Source organism: Cherax quadricarinatus, chromosome 25 (genome assembly GCF_038502225.1).
Source record: "Cherax quadricarinatus isolate ZL_2023a chromosome 25, ASM3850222v1, whole genome shotgun sequence".
NCBI classification, from domain to species: domain Eukaryota; kingdom Metazoa; phylum Arthropoda; class Malacostraca; order Decapoda; family Parastacidae; genus Cherax; species Cherax quadricarinatus.
The window spans coordinates 684,230-709,791 of record NC_091316.1 but is presented as its reverse complement, the minus strand read 5'-3'; the positions used below and the strand labels follow the sequence as shown (position 1 = coordinate 709,791).

Genomic DNA, 25,562 nt, shown 5'->3' with positions numbered 1-25,562 from the left:
CCCTTCTGCCTTGTGTTAATATGTTGAGTTAAATAGATGATACTAGGGAATTGTAAAATCCATAGAGTTCTTGTGTTCATGCTGTCCAGCTATTAGACAAAGCATACTATGGGGCAGAGTAGATGAGGATAACCTCTTAGCCAGTGACACAACAAGAACAAGGGGGCAGGGTTGGAAATTAAATGCGCATATTGGCCACAAGGATATAGGGAGTATTTTTTAAGTGTAAGAGTGATAAATATTGTACATGTTATGAGCTAAGAAATGGCACACTGGAAGAGAACTCTATTAAAATAGATATGATAGCTCAAACATGTCAGTTAGTATAAAGTTAAGAAGCAGAGCCAAGACTTGGAATTCATCCTTCTACAAACTCTCAAAGGTAATTGCATGTTCATATTACACAACCTTTTCTTATACATAATATATAGGGGAAGATTATTTGAGGCAACAACAGGTCACATTTTTAAATGACAAAAATGGTATATAAACAATAGGTAGTGGTCCATTATGGGTTTAGCACATTTCATGGACATGATAATATAATGACTGATGGTACTTAACAGACTAAGGTAGATAGTTGAAATGGACATAAGGGAAGGTAGTATAAGTGCCAATACCACTGGAAACTCTCATAATATTTATAATTAAAGAAAGCTGGATACTATACACAAATAACCCACACATAGGAGAGAGGAGCTTATGACAACATTTCGTTCTGACTTGGACTTTGTAAATGGTCCAAGTTACGTCGTTGTAAGCTCCTCTCTCCTATTTGCGGGTTATTTGTGTATTCTTCCAGTCACGGTATTGTGCCTTTTTGTTCTTTAAGCTGGATACTATGAGCATAGCTCTTCTCCTTTAACTACAAACAGGTTAATTAGGCAAGTCATACTTCTCACACTCATTTAAATTCATTATCTGAAAGTTACTGTCATAGGTGTCTGCTGCAGTATTTCCAGGAATAAACTTTATAGTTTGGAAGGGCAAAGGGATAGGTAAACTAAGACCCTGGCATCAATATAGTGGTTTTTCTCTTAATACAGACCTGACTTCTGGGGAAGGAGGCAACCAGCCTCCTCCCTGCTTCACTTCCCATTACATATTGAGAGTTATATCTATTGACTAGTAAAATTCGCTATATGATCTAAGTACAGTGGACCCTCAACTAATGGCGGCATTAAGTAACGGCAATTTCGTCTAACGGCGCTTTTTGGCGTAAAAAAAATATCTTAACCAACGGCGAAAAACTCTACCAATGATGTTCGTCTGGAACATGTCCATGTACCTGGAGTGCGGCCTGAGCAGGCCAGCCACTTCAAGACTCAGTGTGCCATTGTTTACAAGCTGTTGCGGTCGGCTTCCACATGTGCCTCCCATATATTTTGGATTATTCCACTGTTTTTAGTGCTTGTAACTGCTAAATAAGCCACCATGGGCCCCAAGAAAGCATCTAGTGCCAAGCCTGTGTTAAAAAGGGTGAGAATTACAATGGAAATAAAGAAGGAGATCACTGAAAAATACGAGAGTGGAGTCTGTATGGCTGAGTTGGAAAGGCAATACAACAAATCACATTCAACCATCAGTACTATCTTGACGAACAGACAGGCAATCAAGGAAGCTGTTGTTGTGAAAGGTTCAAGTATATTTTCAAAACGGAGACTGCAAATAATCGAAGAGGTAGAGAGATTGTTATTGGTATGGATAAACGAAAAACAATCATCAGGTGATAGTGTTTCTCAGTCTATAATTTGTGAAAAGGCAAGGAAGTTGCATGATGATCTCATTAAGAAAATGCCTCAAAATAGTGCTGCTGCTGATGATTTAAGATTGGTAGTGGCATACACACTGTGGTAAGGCATGGTGAGGCAGCCAGTTCAGACAAAAATGCTGCTGAAAAATATGTGAAGGACTTTAGGGAATACATAGAGACTGAAAACTTAAAACCTGAACAAGTGTTTAATTGTGACAAAACAGGCGTGTTTTGGAAGAAAATGCCAAACAGGACCTGCATTACTCAGGAGGAAAAGGCACTCCCAGGACATAAGCCTATGAAAGACAGGCTGACATTAATGTTGTGTAGTAATGCTAGTGGTGATTGCAAAGTGAAACCTTTATTGGTGTATCACTCTGATATTCCCAGAGTGTTCAAGAAAAACAATATCGTCTAGGGTAATTTGTGTGTGCTGTGGAGATCAAACAGTAAGGCATGGGTCACTAGAGAATTTTTCTTGGACTGGTTTTATGGTATGTTTGGCCCCACTGTGAAAAATTACCTCCAGGAAAAGAAGTTGTTAATCAAGCACCTCCTGGTAATGGACAATGCTCCTGCTCATCCTCATGCCTAGCAAGAGGAAATTGCAGGGGAGTTTGGTTTCATTAAGGTGAAGTTTTTGCCCCCTAATACAACTCCTCTCCTCCAGCTCATGGACCAGCAGGTCATTTCAAACTTCAAAAAACTCTACACAAAAGCAGTGTTTCAAAAGTGCTTTGAAGTGATCTCAGACACTCAGTTGACCCTAAGGGAGTTTTGGAAAGATCACTTCAGTGTACTCAGTGACTAAGAAGACCTTGAACTCTGCTTGGAGGAAACTGTGGCCAGATTGTGTAGAACAGAGGGATTGTGAAGGGTTTGGGGCTAACCCTCAGGAGGCTATGCCAGTAGTGGAAGCTATTGTGTCATTGGGGAAGTCCTTGGGGTTGGAGGTTTGTGACAAGGATGTAGAAGAATTCGTGCAGAACGACGAGGAAGAACTAACCACTGCAGACCTGCAAGAGTTTCAGGTACAACAGCAACAGATCACATCTCAGGAATGTTCTTCAGAGCAGGATGAAGATAGACGGAGGAAGATGACTTCATCAAGGATTAGGGAAATGTGTTCAGTGTTTACAAAGGTGCAAGCATTTATCGATAAATTTTATCCTGTCACAGAAGTTGCAAGCCACATTGGCAACATGTACACTGACACTCTTGTGTCCCATTTTAGGGAAATCCTAAGGGCACGTGAGAAAGAGCTCTGGACAGATATTTTGTGCGGCAGGGGTCCAGTGAGTTTCAAGCTGGTCCTAGTGGCATTAAAAAACCAAGAAGGGAGGTAACCCCACCAAAGGACTTGGTACCTGAAGTCTTTATGGAAGGGAATTCTCCTTCCAAGCAATAGACAATCCTGAATCTCCCCTGCTGCTGGCACATCACTCATCAACAACTCCACAATAAAGGTAAGTGGCATTTATTATTATTATTATTATAATCAAAAAGAAGCGCTAAGCCAAAGTGGCATTTAATTATTGTTTATTTTGCATGTCCCATTCGTTTTGGCATAAGGAAATGTATATTTCATGTAAAAAAATTTTTTTTTCAGACTTTGGGGTGTCAGGAACAGATTAATTCTATTTCTATTATTTCTTGTGGGGAAAATTAATTCGACCAATGGCAAATTCGACTAACGGCAAGCTCTCTGGAATGGATTAATGCCGTTGGTTGAGGGTCCACTGTACATTCTTCCAGATATGTTTAATGCTGTACAAAGTACTACTTCCCCCAAATGAACCATAACTATACATCACTGTACCATACCCACTATTCACTTGAGAAAATATAACACTCTTGGTTATATGTAGAATATCAGGTATTGACAACAACCGTTGTATTTTGACATTTAGTGTAGAGAAAACCTTTGTCCATAATAAAGTTTTCCTCTGCACCAAGTGTCTTTCTACCATACTCTTGGTTATACTTAATGTTCTCTTGCTGTCTAGACAATTTAGATATGTGGAACAGTGTGTACATGTAGCTCAGTTTATAACAAATTAATGTTGGACTTAATATTTCCCTTTTATAGGACCGTTGTTAAAGAAAGCAAAAGTTGATGACAAGAAGAGTGAATACTTCAAAATGAAAGGTGACACACTGGGTCGAGTAAGATTAAAAGCTACAGCCAAATGGAATCCTCCGCGCTCACCATTCAATCTCTTCCAAGAGTCTCTCTATCATGATCCATGGAAACTTCTTATTGGGACCATATTCCTCAACAGGACTACAGGTATGGGTTACTATATCAAAAGCATCTTCACTTAATAAAATTGGTTGGGTGTTGTCTGATACTCAAATTATCTCATTTAAATTGTCTATTATTTATAAAAACCAGTCAGGTGGTGGCTTAATAGTAGTCCAGGATAGACCTAAATGCCATCACCTAGTTAGTTCTCAATAAGTGTCATTTCTTCACCAAATACTAAAGTGTGCAAGTAAGCTTTGCCAATGTTCTTTTATCAAGAATAAACCATGAGGTTTCCATATCTAACACTTAATTCCATAACTGTTAAATATACAGCAAAAACATAAGTTGTTGTGGTAGTGCCTCTGTATTCGGAATTAATTGGTTCCTGAGAGTGTTCTGAATAGTGAATTTTCTGAATATTGGATCAGTTTTTTTTCTTCAGGAAATAATGTAAATTGGATTAATTCGTTCTGGACCCCTGAAAGTTGCTCTTCGCAAACCATTTTTAAGTCAGAATATTGGTTAATTAAACTTGTAAAATAACATCATGTACAAGCAAGAAATCATACATGAACCCTGCAAGAATTTTAACTCCTGTTGCCATATTAGCTCTTTTTATTGCACCTTTATTTTCTATCATGGAAAATGTGGTAGATGTTAACATGCCGTATTCCTTGGCTAGGTCGACAAGACGTATTCCATTTTCATGTTTTGAAATAAGTTCCTTTTTTAGTTCATTGGTGGTTCTTACGGCTTTCTTTTTAGGTTTTTTCTTCACTATTCTTATTCGGGGCAAACTTCTGCACTTTCTCCAATTTTTTGACATGCTTGACTAGGTGTGGGTTCCATACTGGTACCTGACATACTTGGTATACAGTATATTGTGGATGCCTTACTTAAATGTCTAAAAACTGGTGTTAGATTTGCTTGATGCACATTTGCTGTAGCAGTTATTTTGTTGATGAGTTTCTGCAATAGGGCACAGAAACATTGTCTAAACCATTCATAATGATCTCCAGTAAGTCGGTGGATACAGGATGCTTTCAGAGATCTGGAAGACACTATACTCTGACATTATATGTACTGTTTCTTCCCCTACCATGCCTTACAGAAAGTTTCCCTCTGCACTGGAAAGGTAACCAAATAGTTGCTGATGTGGTTTCCGAGTCCATTACTGATGTTTGAGAGGTTAAACATACAGGTCACTATTCCTATGATGGTTCTTGGAACCCTTAACATGGCAGGTTTTCATGCTTCAAAACTGTGTTGATGAATCACTGTATGCTATATAATTTTTAGTCTTCCATGACATATTGTATGTAATTTACTAATGTAAAATTTAAATTTAAGATACTATGTTATTTTACTATTTTTTAATAATTTTTTTCTTCAGGTGAAGAAGCTCTTGGTAAAAATATATTGTGGCAGTTTCTTGAGAGATGGCCAACTCCTAATGATACAGTTATGGCATCATGGGAAGAAATTGCTAATCTTATTCAACCTCTGGGTCTTCACGAAAAAAGAGCAAAAATGATTATTCGTTTTTCAGGTTAGTCTTAGTTAATTTTGAAAATTTGTAAAGCTTGGTGCATGCTCTTTGTGGAGTGAAGAAGTTTCGGTTTGTTTAGAATCCAGCATTAGTAGCCATTTTGTATAATGTAGAGTACATATCTATTGTATCTGTTAATGGGTCCAGGACTTGTTGACCCTGTGACCTGGTCAAAGCCCAAGATTAACAACTAATAGTAGAAAAATGCTTATAGTAAAGAATCTTTTACTTTTATCAAGTACACTGTACTGTACTTTAAAGCCACCAGTGGGTGAAACTGTGTACAGATAAAATGTTCTTTTCTGTAAGTTCTTTTCACTACCATTTGTCAATGTATAGCCATAATTCCAAAGGAATAAAAATTACTATGAAATGTACATTAGTAAAGTGTAGACTGATGGTAAGTAGGCATTTATAAGACTTACTGTACCTTCTGTTTTATGTGTTTGAGAGAGAAAAGCCCAACAATTCTGCCAGTGTAAAATATTTAACAGGTTTCCGCTTCACACTTGTATGCCAGAATGACTCACGAAATCGTAACGACACGATTGCAAACAAACCATACCACGGGTGGGGTTTGAACCTGCGGTCAGAGAGTCTCAAAACTCCAGACCGTCGTGTTGGCCACTGGGCCAGCTAGCTTCAATAAGATTCATCCAACTAGGATGTCAGCACTTTCCTAGAACCTTTAACCCTTTTGGTGTCTGTCCCTTTATATACAGTGGACCCTCGGTTATCGGCCGTAATCCATTCCAGAAGGTCAGCTGAAAACCAAATTAATATTTCCCATAAGAATTAATGGAAATACAATTAATCCGTTCCAGACAAAAATATTCACAAATTTTTTTTTTTTTTTTTTTAACAATTATGTAAGTTTTACATACCTTTATTGAAGGCTAATGCTGGCTTCTGGAAGATAGGGATGAGGAAAGAGGGAGGAGTTAGTATTTGGAAGGGGAATCTCCCTCCATAAAGACTTTAGGTATCAAAGCCTTCTCTGGAGTTACTTCCCTTCTTTGTCTTTTAATGCTACTAGGAACAGCTTGAAAGTCACTGGACCCCTGTCTCACAACAAATCTGTCCATAGAGGTCTGTTTCTGGCATCTCTCTAAGATTTTCCTGAAGTGGGATAGGGGTTTGTCACTGAACATGTCGCAGATATGGCTTGTTTCAGCTTGGTCAGGGTGGTGTTTCTCTACAAAAGCTAGCACCCTAGTCCACATTGCACACACCTCTTTAACCTGTCATTTACTGCTACAGTACATTCATTACTAACCTTAAAATATTTGTAGTCTTAATGTAGGGCAAGAGGTGAGTAGTATTTATTTGTAGGAAATCAGCGTAGGTAGCGGTGGATGTGGGTACAGTACACGTATGTAGCCCCCCCCCCGGGGCTATTACACTACACAGCCATATTATTACCATGTTCACTGAGTTTAATCGTTTCTAACAACTACCTTTAGATGCCATCATAAACAAAGGGAGAAGTAATGAATAATTCATGCCAAGAATTGTAAACAAATGCATATGAAGGGCAGTTACTGCACCAGTTGCCAGATTCACAGTTTTCTCTAACGCTGCATCAGAGAAAACATAATGTTTACTCTCCATCCCACTCTCCACTTGTTTATATGCTACATGATATGTAACGTGTTTCTTATATAATTTTGAAGAAAATATCATAGATGGATTAATGAAATGTCTATATTAACGTAAAATAAGACATTTAATGTGCCAAAGAGTGATTATTAGATATCGCATATAATAAACATTGCATGTTTGTATGCTATGTAACGTGTTTCTTACATAATTTTGAAGAAGACATAATAGATGGATTAATGAAAATGTCTATATTAATGTAAAATAAGACATTTAATGTACCAGTGATTATTATTAAATTTTTTTTTTTTTTTTTTCAACAAGTTGGTCGTCTCCCACCGAGGCAGGGTGACCCAAAAAAGAAAGAAAATCCCCAAAAAGAAAATACCCTCATCATCATTCAACACTTTCACCGCACTCACACATTATCACTGCTTTTGCAGAGGTGTTCAGAATACAACAGTTTAGAAGCATATATGTATAAAGATACACAATATATCCCTCCAAACTGCCAATATCCCAAACCCCTCCTTTAAAGTGCAGGCATTGTACTTCCCATTTCCAGGACTCAAGTCCGACTATAAGAAAATAACCGGTTTCCCTGAATCCCTTCACTAAATATTACCCTGCTCACACTCCAACAGATCGTCAGGTCCCAAGTATCATTCGTCTCCATTCACTCCTATCTAACACGCTCATGCACGCTTGCTGGAAGTCCAAGCCCCTCGCCCACAAAACCTCCTTTACCCCCTCTTTCCAACCCTTTCGAGGACGACCCCTACCCCTCTTTCCTTCCCCTATAGATTTATATGCTTTCCATGTCATTCTACTTTGATCCATTCTCTCTAAATGACCAAACCACCTCAACAACCCCTCTTCTGCCCTCTGACTAATGCTTTTATTAACTCCACACCTTCTCCTAATTTCCACACTCCGAATTTTCTGCATAATATTTACACCACACATTGCCCTTAGACAGGACATCTCCACTGCCTCCAACCGTCTCCTCGCTGCTGCATTTACCACCCAAGCTTCACATCCATATAAGAGTGTTGGTACTACTATACTTTCATACATTCCCTTCTTTGCCTCCATAGATAACGTTTTTTGACTCCACATATACCTCAATGCACCACTCACCTTTTTTCCCTCATCAATTCTATGATTAACCTCATCCTTCATAAATCCATCCTCCGACACGTCAACTCCCAAGTATCTGAAAACATTCACTTCTTCCATACTCCTCCTCCCCAATTTGATATCCAATTTTTCTTTATCTAAATCATTTGATACCCTCATCACCTTACTCTTTTCTATGTTCACTTTCAACTTTCTACCTTTACACACATTCTCAAACTCATCCACTAACCTTTGCAATTTTTCTTTAGAATCTCCCATAAGCACAGTATCATCAGCAAAAAGTAACTGTGTCAAATCCCATTTTGAATTTGATTCCCCATAATTTAATCCCACCCCTCTCCCGAACACCCTAGCATTTACTTCTTTTACAACCCCATCTATAAATATATTAAACAACCATGGTGACATTACACATCCCTGTCTAAGACCTACTTTTACCGGGAAGTATTCTCCCTCTCTTCTACACACCCTAACCTGAGCCTCACTATCCTCATAAAAGCTCTTTACAGCATTTAGTAACTTACCACCTATTCCATAAACTTGCAACATCTGCCACATTGCTCCTCTATCCACTCTATCATATGCCTTTTCTAAATCCATAAATGCAATAAAAACTTCCCTACCTTTATCTAAATACATCGCATATAAACATTGCATGTTTTCATATACTATGTAACGTGTTTCTTTGGGCCCATGGTTGCATATTTTGCAGTTGTACTTGATCAATAACCACAACAAACAATGGATTATAGCAAAATGTTTGGATGAATGAGCAGAAGCTTCCTCACTCACCCAGAGACAAAGCCAAACTGACTCGCAAGTGGCCCCAGCTGGTGGATGGGTGCCTCCCAAATGGTCGATAACCGAATTAATGGCCAATAACCGGGCGCCGAAAAACTGGCCGATAACCGAGTTGGCCGATAACTGAACCGGCCGATAACCGGGGGTCCACTGTAGTGGCTCAGTATCGGTCCTGTAGTACAACACCATGAGCTCAGCTAACTCAGATAAGATGTGAGTGCTAAACTTGGGCCTAGACATGAGAGAATGGGTCTGTGTGGTAAGTGTGCACCATATATATATGGTGCACACTTACCACACAAGTGTGCACCATATAAAAAAAAATCCTGCAGCACGCAGTGCATAATGAGAAAAAACTGCGACCGTGTTTTTGGTTTAAAACAGCTTGCGGTGTATTTTTGTTTGGTTTTTATGGTTGTATTCTCGGTTTCTTGGTCTCATTTGATAGAATGGAAGATGTATTACAGAAATAGAGATGATTTTGACTGGTTTCAGGGCTGAACACAGCTTGAAATTGAGCTCAAAATAGCGGAAATGTTCGATTTTTGTCGATATTCTGGAATGTCAGTTCTTGAAGCAGGTGACTGAACCAAACTTAAAATTTTGGCAAGTTGAAGTAGTTTTTCTACACTTGTCCAGTACGCATCTAGCTTGCCAGGACAATACGCACTGAGGAATGCACTAATATTGTTTGTACAATTATTACCATAATGCAGTAGTCTGCATAACAGTAAATTTTTTATTTTTTGTGTGAATAAAAATTCAAAATAGAAACCAAGTGTAATATAAGAGGGGCCTGGAAACATGACTAAGGAACAGAGCAAATATTTAGTTAGTGCCAGGAATGTCTATATTGTTTATTCTGGACCCTATTTTTAAATTGGCAATTTTTGAATTTTGTGTGAAATTGGCCACATTACTGATTCCTCATCACTTTATTGGGTAGTTGAAATAGGTAAATGGGCAGTTTCTTGTACTCAGTTGATAGAATAGAAGGAATACTAGTGAAATAGGTATGAGTTTAGTTGCCTGGCACAATGGAATCGGCCCAAAATAGGGCACAAAGTAAGTGAAATTGCCAATGCATATATATTGCCAAGACTGCTAACTTTGTGAGAGTGTAATTTAGTAAGTTTTCCATCAAATTTCATAATTTTGGTTTCATTACCTTCAGAAAAAAGATTCTGTATCATTTTATAATTTTTTTTTTTCTTTTTAAATTCTTCAACCCTGAGAGCAAGTTTGAGATCTGTTAACCGTGAAAGTGTTAACAGATGAAGAATACTGCATACAGTAGAACCCCTGTATTCATTTATTTGGTATCCACGGTTTCAGTTGTCCACTGATTACTGTGGCCCAAAAATACCTCCTAATTTTGCATAATAATGGCCCCAAAGAGCAAAAGTAAGAGAAGCTATAGCAGTTCTTCAAAGCCTGAGAGAAGCCATGAAATGCTTCCCATCAGTGAAAAAGTGATAATTCTCTACTTATTCTACATAATTTATCAATTAAATTTTATAATAGGTATGTATAGGACTTATATATAGAGCTTACTACTATCCACAGTTTCGGTATCCACGGCAGGTCCTTGGAACGTATCCTACTGTATTTTATATGATGAATCTTCCCACTAAACAAAGACACTGATAATGAATATAAGCCAGCATAAGCTGGCAGTTTGGCAGATGCACAAATGATGATCAAACTAAATGTAAAGTATATGTGATCTCTCTTATGGTCACTTTCTTGAACACTATGTACTTCATTTTATACTTATTGAGGAATATAGAGGTATAATAACCTATGTGATATGTTAAGGTATTTTATTACTGTAATTAAAATAAGCTGCCAGACAAATTAAGCAAATATCCTAAACTTGTTTGCAACAGATAAGACAGTTGTATCTATAAAACTATATGTACCATCTGTTAACCTGTTTTGGGGCCTAGTTCTTAAGGTTTTTACGTATCTTATGTTCATGCGTGTGCTTTGGCAGCAAAATTTAAGCATGGTAATATATATGAAGGGATTCTGTGGAGTTGGTTAGCTGTACACGAGTTTTGGAGGTGTGACTTAAATTACCCATACTTCAAGTTTTATGGGAATGTTTTATTTTTACAATTGCTTTCTTCCTAGCTGTTTTACCAGAAGGAATGACTTCTGTGGAGTAAGTTATTATGAATATTTTCTTTTTTTGGGTCATCCTGTCTTAGTCAGAAATTACTCGTATTAATTTTTCCTTCAGATTAGTTATATTGCTTTACTCTTTAACATAAGTTTAAGTTTAATCTTCTGTGAATTTAACAATTACTGCATTTTGTTTCAGAGGAGTACTTAACAAAGGACTGGGTTTACCCGAAGGAACTTCATGGTATTGGAAAATATGGAAATGATTCATACAGAATTTTCTGTGTCAATGAGTGGCGAAAGATCCGACCCTCTGATCACATGTTGAACTTCTATATTGATTGGCTGTGGGATAATCACCGATTTTTTGGCCTTGATTAGTACTTAAGAAGCATGGGTCATAACAATATCTATTTCTGACTCCACAGTTTTTTAAACCTTTATGAACACAACTGTACACATTGGGCATTTCGAGTAATCATGTTGTCTAATTGCTAAGAACAGCACTCTTAGTACATTGTTCCCAACACTGGTATTTATTAATTTACTATTGTGTATCAGTGAATTTATGACTGAAGTATCCTTTGCACTAAATATATTTCTAGATATTTATTGTGTTTAAATAAATTGAGAAAAATTAAACAAATCCACATAGTAAAAATAAAGAAACCATATGTTGAGTAAATGACTTCGTACTCTTAGTGTTCATTGATTTTTATGAAATTAGAGACTAACTGAAACACGATATGATTAAAATTAAAAGAGAATTAATTGGCCATTAAAACATTTGAGGTCTTGTAGATTTACTATTGTAAATTTGCTACATCTCCTAGGAAAAGCTTTGATTTTATTTATATTTGTTGATAGGCTTAATATGATAAGTGTTATTATAGTTCATGATTATGCACTTTTTTTTTCACAATATACCATAGAGCTCATTTTACTCGTTTGTAGATAGACACATTCAGTTTAGTCAGGTAAGTAATTCTAATATGGCTTCATGAATTTTTTTATGTTTACATTTGTATATAAGAATTTGTTTTGGAAAGAGAGAGACAAATGCAGTATGTATAATGTAATCCTTTATTGACAATGTTTTGCTCACACACTGGACTTTATCAAGCCACAAACAAATCTGTTTGTGATTTCATTAAGTCCACTGTGTGGACAATGTTGTCAGTAAAGTATGAAATTATACTGCATTTGTGTCTCTTTCTCCACCGTGTCGTTATTTTATATTATTTGTCTCCAAAAATTTGTTTTATTGATGATGTAGGAATTGTTGGTTTTAACACTGAAATAAAAAGTGAAAAATGCTAAATCATGGCTAGCTGAAGTTCATGACGATATTAAATTTATTCGAAAGTAAAGTTAAGCAGTGTAGCAATTATGGTTTGTAACATGTGATAGTTGTCACGAAGAATCATTAAGGGATCATAAGTTTTGAAAATATATTTTGTGAGTATCCTACTCATTGACTCGGTGCTAGGTAATGCACTTAGTACATTTTTCTGCAAAGGCTCCCATGAATGGAATTATATTTGGCAGGCATATGTTTCTGTCATCTTAGATTGCCATCTTTGATTTCAATTTTACTGTTGCATTAACCCCTGCCACCACACACCCCTACTCCTCACTTTTACCTTTTACACATATCTACTTTCACACATCCATCTCCACAGTGCTGTGTAACCCTTATGGGTTTAATTTTTAAATTGATTTATTATTACTTTACATTTCCACATCAGTTGGAACACAGCTTCATAAATAACTGGCTAATTGAACAGCAAGAACATGATCATTTTTAAGATGTATATGGAAAATGGCAGGTACCTCTTACTAACTTTTGTTACATTCAGTATACTGTTGACCTGTCTTGCTTTCCTGCATTTTTCTTAAGTTCTTATTCCAGTAATATTTGTTTGCCAAATTTAGGAGGCCTGATGTGAGACCAGTCTATGGGAGCAATGATTCCTGGAGCCATTTATAGATTAACAGTTTCAATTTTTAAAGATTAGTTTAAATCAAATTAAAATTGTATTCCCTAGAATGTTGATTAATTTAAAACTGTTGACAAATAAAATTTAGCAATTATTTCTTTCCAACTTTAGGATCCTTTTCCTCAGTAGGTTAGTAAATAATCAGCTGTTGATATTACTGGACTACTTTTATAAATTATAAAGCCTCATTCATCTATTTTGTAGAGAACATAAATGATGAGCAAAATTGGATAATGCAATTGACCATTCCAGTTGTTTTTTCAGCTGTTATTGAAGTGCATGTGTTAAGAAAATGATAGTGTGTGAATAACAAGCATAAATGTATTAGCTAAAGTTTTAAGGCCTTAGGTTAGGTAGAAATATATTTACTAAAGATTTATGGGTTTGTATACTAGGGAAATGGTGTGAAATAGACCAAGGGGTAATTGCAAAAAATAATAATAATAATAATAATAAAATAAAATATTGTATAACAGCAAACTTAATGTCATGAAATGTACAATGCTATGGAAACACACAAAGAAAAGTTTAGCTATAAAATTAGATGTTTGCCCTGGATGCGTACTTGCTACTTGATAATGATTCAGGATGGATAAAAACATCATATAGTTACGTATTTGGCAGGATATATAAGTAAAAGGGCAATTAAAGTTTAAGGAAAAAAGGCTGTTATTAAATATAGTACAACTTGTAATTCACATGGGTAATAGAAAGTTTTGTGTGTACAAATTATTTAAAAAATTTTTTTTTTTGCTTAACTGCTTTAAATAATGGCTCTTTGGTAAGTAAGAAAAAGCATATTTTGAATGAGATGGTTACTTTTCAGTTTTGGGGTATATGAGGTAAAAAACAGTAGGCACAAAAAAAAGTATTTGCTGAATGACCTTAGTAAAAAAAAAAAAAAAAAAAGTTGAATCACGAGAATTCCTGGGTTTGACTTGTAATTCTGGAAATGGGAAGTACAATGCCTGCACTTTAAAAGAGGGGTTTAGGATATTGGCAGTTTGGAGGGATATGTTGTGTATCTTTATACACTTCTAAACTGTTGTATTCTGAGCACCTCGGCAAAAACAGTGATTATGTGTGAGTGAGGTGAAAGTGTTGAATGATGATGAAAGTATTTTCTTTCTTTTTGGGTCACCCTGCCTTGGTGGGAGATGGCCGACTTGTTAAAAACAAAACAAAAAAAAAAAAAAAATGTACACACTGGAACCCAAAAATAGTACTGTAGGTTATTGTGAATAAGCCAGCCACTGGAAAGTGCACAATCATTTCTTGACATTCGTGAGAACACTAGAAAATAATAATATTATTTGATTAAAATTGAGATTGAGATTGGTTGCATTGTAATTACCTAATTCACTGTAAGCTTCACTTTAAAAGTTGAATTTGATTTGGGTGCTGCATGCATAATAATTAGAAGTTTAACAGTAAAATTGTTTACCATTAAAGGTGAGGTTATAATTGGTAAATGCAATCTTTGCCTCAGCTGCATGGTTAGGTATTCATGGTGCAGTGTACAGTAATTGTAACAAACAAGTCTTTGGTTTGTGCAGAAATAATGGATGTACATGAAAGATTGTGTTAACTATTGGTACTGCTTCTCATTTCCATCACATCCTTGTGCTAATGTTGAGGATATTAACTAGAGATTACATTAATCCTCATAGAAATACTCTTATTCTTAAGTTTTTGTTTTCCATAGACTTTTGTTTGTGCTTGCATTAATATTTTTAACAGTTTGAAATTCAGTTATTGTTTATGCATAGCTGAAGGCCACCAGCATGGCAATTCAGGTTCATTTAAGAATGTATGAATTCTCATGCTTTAGTTTTGTATCACATCAATATTTTGTATAATAAACATAATTTCCAAGAGACAAGCTGGGAAAGTATTTTTACTCTGTTAAAAAATATGTATTAAATACAGCTGATGAGAAATTAACCCTTTTAATGGCCATCATATAGAACTCCATCATTGAGGTCAGGGGTTCTTCACAGTTCTATGTCATGAGCTCGGCTCAGCTCAGATAAGCTGTAAGCAGTGAATTTTGAACTATGTATGAGAGATTGGGTCTTGTGCAGTGAAGGGGTACAGTATGAAAGAAATCCTGCCCCATGCAGTACATTATAGAAAAAGCAAGAACTGACCCTGTGTTTGGAATAAAATAGCAAAAATGATGTGTTTTCCATGATGGTTTTATTGGCTGTTACTTGGTATTATTTTATAGAATGGAAGACATACTACTGAGACAGAAATGATTTTGGTTGATTTCAGGAACAGAAGTTGCTTGAAATCAGGCTCAGAGTAATGGAAATATTAGATTTTTGCCAATTTTCCTGAGGAGGGTTAAGGCCCTCCCAGCACCCCTAGTTTGTTTTATGGGTTTTTAATAGGTCTGATTCAATTATTGGAATGCTGTAAACCATGACCAATCATTCCTGGTTATATTTTATCAGAGAAATAGAGTAAATCTTCTATTTTTGTCATCTTGAATTCAAAATGGAAGTCTAGTGTAATATAGGAGAGGCCTGGGGACATGAATAGAGGAAATGTTTTAGTGCCAGGAATGTCAACATTATTTTGGAATTATTTTTAAATTGATATTTTTTTTAATTTTATGTAAAATTGGCCATATTACTGACTTCTGTGCACTTTATAAGGCTGTAATAGTTAAATGGGCAATTTCTTGTGTTTAAGTGATAGAATGGAAGGTATTCTAGTGAAATAACTAAGAAATTGGTTGGATAGAACAATAGAATTGACTCAAAAGTAGGCATAATCGTTGATGTGGAATTTGTGCCCAGACCGCTAGCAATTTGCCTGGATAATTCTGCAGGTTTTCCATAAAATTTTGCACTTTCAGTGTCATTACCTTTACAAAAATATTCTCTACCATTTCAGTATTTTTTTTTTAATAAGTGGGCACTGAAAAGAAAATTTCAGGGATCTGGACAGTGAAAGAGTTAAGAACTAACAAGAAGTCTGTGTAAACTGCTGATAATTTTATGTATTTCAGCCATACTGTTTTTAAATCTTATCAAATATATATTTTTGGAGCAAATCCATTTGACTGGGGAAGCATCCAGAAAGTTTTTTTTAATATAAAGGTACTGATAAAGTATATTGGTATTAATGCTTTACTTAGTTTCTTACAGAAGGCCATTGCACATGATCAACTATGTATAATTTTTCAAATATATGCTGTGTGTGTTAGAAGATGCATGATTTTAAAATACTGCATGAAAATGTCTTATACAATGTTTCCCAGGGAGTATGTAGAAAAAAGGCACACAATCATACTTATGTTTTTGGAATAAATGGAAAATTAATTCATTGGCACTTATGAGACCAAATGATATTCCAAATTTCTAAGCAGCAAAACCACTAATCTCAGTTCACTTAGCCTAAAATTATAATATGAAGTGTATTTCATTGCTTATTAAAAAATTCATCAGAATTACAAAGCTACAAACAAAAGAAAAGTTTATAAAGTCCTTCAATTTATTTGGTAATACAATACTGTATAAGCCCAGTTTTTTATAAATAAAAGCAATTATGTTGGTAGACAGCAACCACCCAGGGAAGTACTACCGTCCTGCCAGATGACTGTGAAACAGAAACCTGTAACTGTTTTGCATGATGGTAGGATTGCTGGTTTCTTTTTCTGTCTCATAAACACGCTAGATAACAGGGATATCTTGCTACTCCAACTTACACTTTGGTCACACTTCACAGACATGCACATGCATATATATATACATACATCTAGGTTTTTCTCCTTTTTCTACATAGCTCTTGTTCTTCTTTATTTCTTCTATTGTCCATGGGGAAGTGGAAAAGAATCTTCCTCCGTAAGCCATGCGTGTCGTATGAGGCGACTAAAATGCCGGGAGCAATGGGCTAGTAACCCCTTCTCCTGTAGACATTTACTAAAAAAGAGAAGAAGAAAAACTTTATAAAACTGGGATGCTTGAATGTGCATGGATGTAGTGCAGATGACAAGAAACAGATGATTGCTGATGTTATGAATGAAAAGAAGTTGGATGTCCTGGCCCTAAGCGAAACAAAGCTGAAGGGGGTAGGGGAGTTTCGGTGGGGGGAAATAAATGGGATTAAATCTGGAGTATCTGAGAGAGTTAGAGCAAAGGAAGGGGTAGCAGTAATGTTGAAGGATCAGTTATGGAAGGAGAAAAGAGAATATGAATGTGTAAATTCAAGAATTATGTGGATTAAAGTAAAGGTTGGATGCGAGAAGTGGGTCATAATAAGCGTGTATGCACCTGGAGAAGAGAGGAATGCAGAGGAGAGAGAGAGATTTTGGGAGATGTTAAGTGAATGTATAGGAGCCTTTGAACCAAGTGAGAGAGTAATTGTGGTAGGGGACCTGAATGCTAAAGTAGGAACTATTGAACTTTGTATAGAAAGGGGTTTAGTTATAGGTAATACATATTTTAAAAAAAAGAGGATAAATAAGTATACAAGATATGATGTAGGGCGAAATGACAGTAGTTTGTTGGATTATGTATTGGTAGATAAAAGACTGTTGAGTAGACTTCAGGATGTACATGTTTATAGAGGGGCCACAGATATATCAGATCACTTTCTAGTTGTAGCTACACTGAGAGTAAAAGGTAGATGGGATACAAGGAGAATAGAAGCATCAGGGAAGAGAGAGGTGAAGGTTTATAAACTAAAAGAGGAGGCAGTTAGGGAAAGATATAAACAGCTATTGGAGGATAGATGGGCTAATGAGAGCATAGGCAATGGGGTCGAAGAGGTATGGGGTAGGTTTAAAAATGTAGTGTTAGAGTGTTCAGCAGAAGTTTGTGGTTACAGGAAAGTGGGTGCGGGAGGGAAGAGGAGCGATTGGTGGAATGATGATGTAAAGAGAGTAGTAAGGGAGAAAAAGTTAGCATATGAGAAGTTTTTACAAAGTAGAAGTGATGCAAGGAGGGAAGAGTATATGGAGAAAAAGAGAGAGGTTAAGAGAGTGGTGAAGCAATGTAAAAAGAGAGCAAATGAGAGAGTGGGTGAGATGTTATCAACAAATTTTGTTGAAAATAAGAAAAAGTTTTGGAGTGAGATTAACAAGTTAAGGAAGCCTAGAGAACAAATGGATTTGTCAGTTAAAAATAGGAGAGGAGAGTTATTAAATGGAGAGTTAGAGGTATTGGGAAGATGGAGGGAATATTTTGAGGAATTGTTAAATGTTGATGAAGATAGGGAAGCTGTGATTTCGTGTATAGGGCAAGGAGGAATAACATCTTGTAGGAGTGAGGAAGAGCCAGTTGTGAGTGTGGGGGAAGTTCATGAGGCAGTAGGTAAAATGAAAGGGGGTAAGGCAGCCGGGATTGATGGGATAAAGATAGAAATGTTAAAAGCAGGTGGGGATATAGTTTTGGAGTGGTTGGTGCAATTATTTAATAAATGTATGGAAGAGGGTAAGGTACCTAGGGATTGGCAGAGAGCATGCATAGTTCCTTTGTATAAAGGCAAAGGGGACAAGAGAGAGTGCAAAAATTATAGGGGGATAAGTCTGTTGAGTATACCTGGTAAAGTGTATGGTAGAGTTATTATTGAAAGAATTAAAAGTAGACTGAGAATAGGATAGCAGATGAACAAGGAGGCTTTAGGAAAGGTAGGGGGGGTGTGGACCAGGTGTTTACAGTGAAACATATAAGTGAACAGTATTTAGATAAGGCTAAAGAGGTCTTTGTGGCATTTATGGATTTGGAAAAGGCATATGACAGGGTGGATAGGGGGGCAATGTGGCAGATGTTGCAGGTGTATGGTGTAGGAGGTAGGTTACTGAAAGCAGTGAAGAGTTTTTACAAGGATAGTGAGGCTCAAGTTAGAGTACATAGGAAAGAGGGAAATTATTTCCCAGTAAAAGTAGGCCTTAGACAAGGATGTGTGATGTCACCATGGTTGTTTAATATATTTATAGATGGGGTTGTAAGAGAAGTAAATGCGAGGGTCTTGACAAGAGGCGTGGAGTTAAAAGATAAAGAATCACACATAAAGTGGGAGTTGTCACAGTTGCTCTTTGCTGGTGACACTGTGCTCTTGGGAGATTCTGAAGAGAAGTTGCAGAGATTGGTGGATGAATTTGGTAGGGTGTGCAAAAGAAGAAAATTAAAAGTGAATACAGGAAAGAGTAAGGTTATGAGGATAACAAAAATATTAGGTGATGAAAGATTGGATATCAGATTGGAGGGAGAGAGTATGGAGGAGGTGAATGTATTCAGATATTTGGGAGTGGACGTGTCAGCGGATGGGTCTATGAAGGATGAGGTGAATCATAGAATTGATGAGGGGAAAAGGGTGAGTGGTGCACTTAGGAGTCTGTGGAGACAAAGAACTTTGTCCTTGGAGGCAAAGAGGGGAATGTATGAGAGTATAGTTTTACCAACACTCTTATATGGGTGTGAAGCATGGGTGATGAATGTTGCAGCGAGGAGAAGGCTGGAGGCAGTGGAGATGTCATGTCTGAGGGCAATGTGTGGTGTGAATATAATGCAGAGAATTCGTAGTTTGGAAGTTAGGAGGAGGTGCGGGATTACCAAAACTGTTGTCCAGAGGGCTGAGGAAGGGTTGTTGAGGTGGTTCGGACATGTAGAGAGAATGGAGCGAAACAGAATGACTTCAAGAGTGTATCAGTCTGTAGTGGAAGGAAGGCGAGGTAGGGGTCAGCCTAGGAAAGGTTGGAGGGAGGGGGTAAAGGAGGTTTTGTGTGCGAGGGGGTAAAGGAGGTTTTGTGTGCGAGGGGCTTGGACTTCCAGCAGGCGTGCGTGAGCGTGTTTGATAGGAGTGAATGGAGACGAATGGTTTTTAATACTTGACGTGCTGTTGGAGTGTGAGCAAAGTAACATTTATGAAGGGGTTCAGGGAAACCGGCAGGCTGGACTTGAGTCCTGGAGATGGGAAGTACAGTGCCTGCACTCTGAAGGAGGGGTGTTAATGTTGCAGTTTAAAAACTGTAGTGTAAAGCACCCTTCTGGCAAGACAGTGATGGAGTGAATGATGGTGAAAGTTTTTCTTTGTAGGGCCACCCTGCTTTACTCATTGGTATGTCCTTTTACTAATGGAAAGTGGCTTAAGATTATAGGAAGGAACACTGCAGCAGGCCTACTGGCCCAAGCTAGTCAAGTTCAACTCACACCCACTCATGTATTTGTCTAATCTATTTTTATAGCTACATATTTTAGCCTCAATGGCATGGTGACAGGGCCCAAGACTGTTGTTCACCAGCCTCCCACCAGGCATAAGGGAATTACCAATAGACCCCTGGCTGCCTTCAAGGAGGAGCTGGACATACTTAACCCTTTCAGGGTTGGTGCCGTACTAGTACGGCTTGCACGCCAGGGTTGGTGCCTTACTAGTACTCATAAATTCTAGCGCCTTCAAATCTAGCGAAAGCTGGTAGGCCTACATATGAAAGAATGGGTCTATGTGGTCAGTGTGCGCAGTATAAAAAAAATCCTGCAGCACAGTGCATAATGAGAGGAAAAAAAAACTCCGACCATGTTTTTGGTTTAAAACGGCGATTTTACAGTGCATTTTTGTATGATATTTATGGTTGTATTCTAGTTTTCCTGGTCTCATTTTATAGAATGGAAGACATATTATGGAAATTGAGATGATTTTGATTGGTTTCACTATGAAAAGTACTGTACCTTGAAATTGAGCTCAAAGTAGCAGAAATGTTCGATTTTTGCCAAAGTTCAAAAGTAAACAAATCATGCCATGCATCCAATACATGTCAACTGGCGAGTCTAATATTCTTTCACAAGTGCGCTGAAATTTATACCATTTCTACACTAATGCAGTAGTCTGTATAACAGTAAATCTTCTATTTTTTTACGAGAATAAAAATTCAAAGCGGAAAGCAAAAGAAATGTAACAGAGGCCTGGGGACTTGACTAATGAACAGAGGAAATATTATTTTAGTGCCAGGAATATCTGTCTTGTTTATTCTGGACCCTATTTGGAAATTGGCATCTTTTGAAATTTGTGTGAAATTGGCAAAATTGCCAATTTCTGACCACTTTATTGGATAGTTGAAATCGGTAAATGGGTGGTTTCTTGTACTCATTCTATAGAAAAAATGGAGTTCTAGTGAAATAGTTATGATTTTTGTCGACTGGTACATTGGAATTAGCCGAAAATAGGGCTCAAAGTGGGCGAAATCGCCGATGTGTAAACATCGTTGAGACCGCTAACTTCGTGAGAGCATAATTCTGTAAGTTTTCCATCAAATTTCATACTTTTGGTGTCATTATGATAGGGAAAAGATTATCATTACATAAGAATTTTTTTTTTTTTTTTTTTTTGAAAAAAATTCCGACCCTGTGAACAAGTTTAGGAGAGGGCCTGCCGACCCTAAAAGGGTTAAAGTCAGTGCCGGATCAGCCGGGTTGTAGTTTGTACGCTGGACTGTGTGGCCAGCAGTAACAGCCTGGTTGATCAGGCCCTTATCCACTGGGAGGCCTGCTCATGGACCGGGCCATGGGGGCGTTGATCCCCCCAGGTTTGTAGATGAATGGTTCAGAGAACCAACATGTTGATAAATTAGACACATGTGCAACTCTTGGGTATCTTTATTGAGGAAACGTTTTGCCACACAGTGGCTTCATCAGTCCATACAAAGGAGAATCTTGAAGAACAGGAGGAGAATGAGGTAATCAGTCCCTCAACCTTGAGTCGATGTGGTCAGTCCATCAATCTTGAATAGAATACGGCATACGTGTGGAGAAGGAGCTTATAAACCGTAGGCAGGAGAGGTGCAGCAGTCATAGGTGGTGTCACATTTGTTCAATGTGGAAGTAGGTCATGCCCAAGAATTAGGCAAGCGAAGAAATCCCAAGTGTTAAGATCCCAAGAAGTTGCAGTGTCTGACAGGTTTGTAGATGAATGGTTCGGAGAACCGACATGTTGATAAATTAAACACATGTGCAACTCTTGGGTATCTTTATTGAGGAAACGGTTCGCCACACAGTGGCTTCATCAGTCCATACAAAGGAGAATCTTGAAGAACAGGAGGAGAATGAGGTAATCAGTCCCTCAACCTTGAGTCGATGTGGTCAGTCCATCAATCTTGAATAGAATACGGCATACGTGCGGAGAAGGAGCTTATAAACCGTAAGCAGGAGAGGTGCAGCAGTCATAGGTGGTGTCACATTTGTTCAATTGTTTCGCCACACAGTGGCGAAACGTTTCCTCAATAAAGATACGCAAGAGTTGCACATGTGTCTAATTTATCAACATGTCGGCTCTCTGAACCATTCATCTACAAACCTGTCAGACACTGCAACTTCTTGGGATCTTAATACTTGGGATTTCTTCACTTGCCTAATTCTTGGGCACGACCTACTTCCACATTGAACAAATGTGACACCACGTATGACTGCTGCACCTCTCCTGCCTACGGTTTATAAGCTCCTTCTCTGCATGTATGCCGTATTCTATTCAAGATTGATGGACTGACCACATCGACTCAAGGTTGAGGGACTGATTACCTCATTCTCCTCCTGTTCTTCAAGATTCTCCTTTGTATGGACTGATGAAGCCACTGTGTGGCGAAATGTTTCCTCAATAAAGATACCCAAGAGTTTCACATGTGTCTAATTTATCAACATCCCCCCAGGTAGACTCCAGGTAGGTAGACCATGGGTACTTGACCTTGAGTTGATTATTATAATCAAAAAGAAGTGCTAAACCACAAGGGCTATACAGCGCTGCAGGGCAGGGAAGGAAGCGAGGGTATCTGGTGGCAAAAGGGAGAGGGATGATTAGTAGGTTACGGAGAACAGCGGGGCAGTGGATAGTGCCGGGGTAGAGGGTAGCAAGAGATTGAGGTATAAAGGGCTGAGGAGAGTGCTAAAGGTATCATCATCAGAGTTTGTGGAGCAAATCAGTTGTCAAAAAGTCAATGAGAGAGTCCGGACTAAAGGAGGGTCCATCAGCAAGAAGGGGAGGTAAAGAGAGAGCAGCAGAGCAGAGACGACATTGGAGGTAAATTCTGCGTGCTTGTTGATAGAGTGGGCAGTCTTACGGGATGTGGCTAACCGATACTGGAACCTGACAATTCTCAGAGAAGAACAGGGTGCCTCTCCATGAGATACCCATGAGTAAGACGAGTGTGGCCAATGCGAAGACGGGAGAGAGTAATCTCCCAACCTCAACACTGATGACAAGAAGACGGCCAGTAACCTATACTCGGTTTAATAGAATGGAGTTTGTTATTGAGCAGATCAGACCAACATTGTTGCCAATGGGTGTGAAGGTGGGTAGCTATTACAGCAAAATAGTCCGTAAATGGAACACCTCTATATGAAACTGGAAGGTCATGTACTGCTGACCGTGCAGCAGTGTCTGCCTGCTCATTGCCCTGTACGTCAACATGACCAGGGACCCAACAAAAAACAATAACCAAAGTTGGATACAGAGAACTAGGGGGTGAGGCGTATCAAATTTTTGTATAGCCTGTAAAGCACTAAGGGAGTCTGAAACAACCACAAATGATGACACAGGCATAGATGCAATATAAATAAGTGCTGCAAGAATGGCATACAACTCAGCAGTAAAAATGTTAGCAAAGGATAGTAAATGCCCTCGCATGACACTGTCCGGAAACACTGCTGCGAATCCGATGCCGTCAGAAGACTTTGAGCCATCCGTGTACACTGCGATGGCATGAGAATGAGAGCAGAAGTGGTCAAGAAAAAGAGAGAGTGGGAAACTACCACAGGCAGTTGGGCTTTCATGCAAGGGAGTGAGAAAGAACAGACTCGAACAGCTGGAACTTCCCACTGGGGCAGGGAAAAGTGACATACTACACGAACATAGAAAGGTGGTAAGTGAAGGGAAGACGAGCGAATGTAGGCGAAGAGAAAAGGGACGGAGCAAATGGGCAACGAACAAATAATGAATGTCTACTAACATTTGTGATTATTCTATATATGGAAGGATTGCAGAGATCATGAGAGCGAACACAGTAGCGAAGGCACTGGGCATCACGGCGATCGGACGAGGATGAAATATTCGCTTCTGCATAGGGGCTCTCAACAGGGAAAGAGCGAAAAGCACCAAGGCATAAACGTAATCCCTGGTGATGGATGGGATTAAGGCTATAGAGAGTAGCAGGAGAGGCCACTGAATGGATCTGGTTATCATAATTGAATTTTGAAAAAATGAGGGCTGAATGTAGGCGAAGGAGAGTTTGATGATCAGCTCCCCATGAAAGATGACCAAGGGTTTTAAGAAGGTTCAGCTGGCTTTGAGAAGTTGCCTTCAGAGAGGTAATGTGAGGTTTCCAAGATAACCTACAGTCAAAGAGAAGGCCTAGAAACCTGACCATATCACGTTCAGGGATACGTGAGCCATAGAGATACAAAGGATGATCGGATACGACAGAGCGTCTAGTGAAGGTAATTTGGTGAGTTTTAGTACTGGAAAACTTAATCCCATGTGTGGTGGCCCAATTGGAAACACAGTTGACCGCATGCTGTAGAGAAACTGTAATAAGGTGACAGTCAGCACCTGCACAAGCAATAGCAAAGTTATCTACATAGAGTGATGACCAAATATTGGATGGAAGGAGAGAGGCTAAATCATTTATAGCAAGGAGAAAAAGTGTTGTGCTCAAAACATATCCCTGGGGGACACCTTCAGCTTGGACAAAGTCCGGGGAGAGCATATTATTAACCCGAACACAGAAATGTCTGTCAGTTAAGAAGTTCTTAAGGAAGGATGGTAGATTGCCTCAGAGGCCTAAGGAGTGGGCTTGGGCCAAAATATTATACCTCCAAGTTGTGTCATATGCCTTCTCAAGGTCAAAAAATATGGCAATAACTGAGTGGTTATTTGCAAAGGCATTACAAACATACATATCCAAGCCTAGTAAGGGGGGGTCTATGGTAGAATGGCCCTTACGAAAGCCACATTGACTAGTGGAGAGACTGTTGTGTGTCTCTAAATACCACAGTAAACTTCGATTTACCAGACGTTCCATCACTTTGCAAACTGCACTGGTAAGAGAAATGGGACGAGAGTGGGAGGCATCATGTCCTGTAGTACCCTGTTTGTGGAAATGGAGAGCAATGGCAGATTTCCACAGCTGGGAAAGAACTTGTGACCAAATAAGATTGAAGAGGTGTAAGAGGACTGCAAGGGCTGACTGATGTAAATGTTGTAACATCCGAATATGAATATCGTCTGGCTCAGCTGCCGGTGATCGGCAAGCTGAGAGTGTTGCCTCCAGTTCCTGAAGTGTAAAAGGCACATTATAAGATTCTTCTTTGAGAGAGGAAAAGTCTAAGGGCACTAACTCTCTGGCAGACT

The 25,562-nt window shown here is 38.3% G+C and overlaps 2 protein-coding genes across 7 annotated transcripts in view; one reads left to right on the top strand and one right to left on the bottom strand.

The window, feature by feature from the left end:
* Window positions 1-15,157, top strand: part of LOC128690056 (titin homolog) — a 79,546-nt gene extending 64,389 nt beyond the window's left edge. For all 4 annotated transcript variants that reach the window (XM_053778611.2, XM_053778609.2, XM_053778610.2 and 1 more), the window contains exons 6-8: window positions 3,843-4,043; window positions 5,395-5,550; window positions 11,417-15,157. In XM_053778611.2, the coding sequence (XP_053634586.1) occupies window positions 3,843-4,043; window positions 5,395-5,550; window positions 11,417-11,598 (539 nt within the window). In that variant the 3' untranslated portion in view covers window positions 11,599-15,157. The remainder of the gene's footprint in view (window positions 1-3,842; window positions 4,044-5,394; window positions 5,551-11,416) is intronic.
* A 1,631-nt stretch (window positions 15,158-16,788) lies between these two features.
* Window positions 16,789-25,562, bottom strand: part of Pmvk (Phosphomevalonate kinase) — an 83,582-nt gene continuing 74,808 nt past the window's right edge. The window contains exon 7 of one of the 3 annotated variants that reach the window (XR_011392394.1): window positions 16,789-17,149. Coding sequence is in view for 2 of the 3 variants with exons in the window: in XM_070088519.1 (XP_069944620.1) it covers window positions 22,948-22,986 (39 nt within the window). In the remaining variant the exon portion in view is untranslated. Of the gene's footprint in view, window positions 17,150-22,813; window positions 22,987-25,562 lie in introns of those variants that run through there. The other 2 variants (XM_070088521.1, XM_070088519.1) reach the window with 2 other exon arrangements.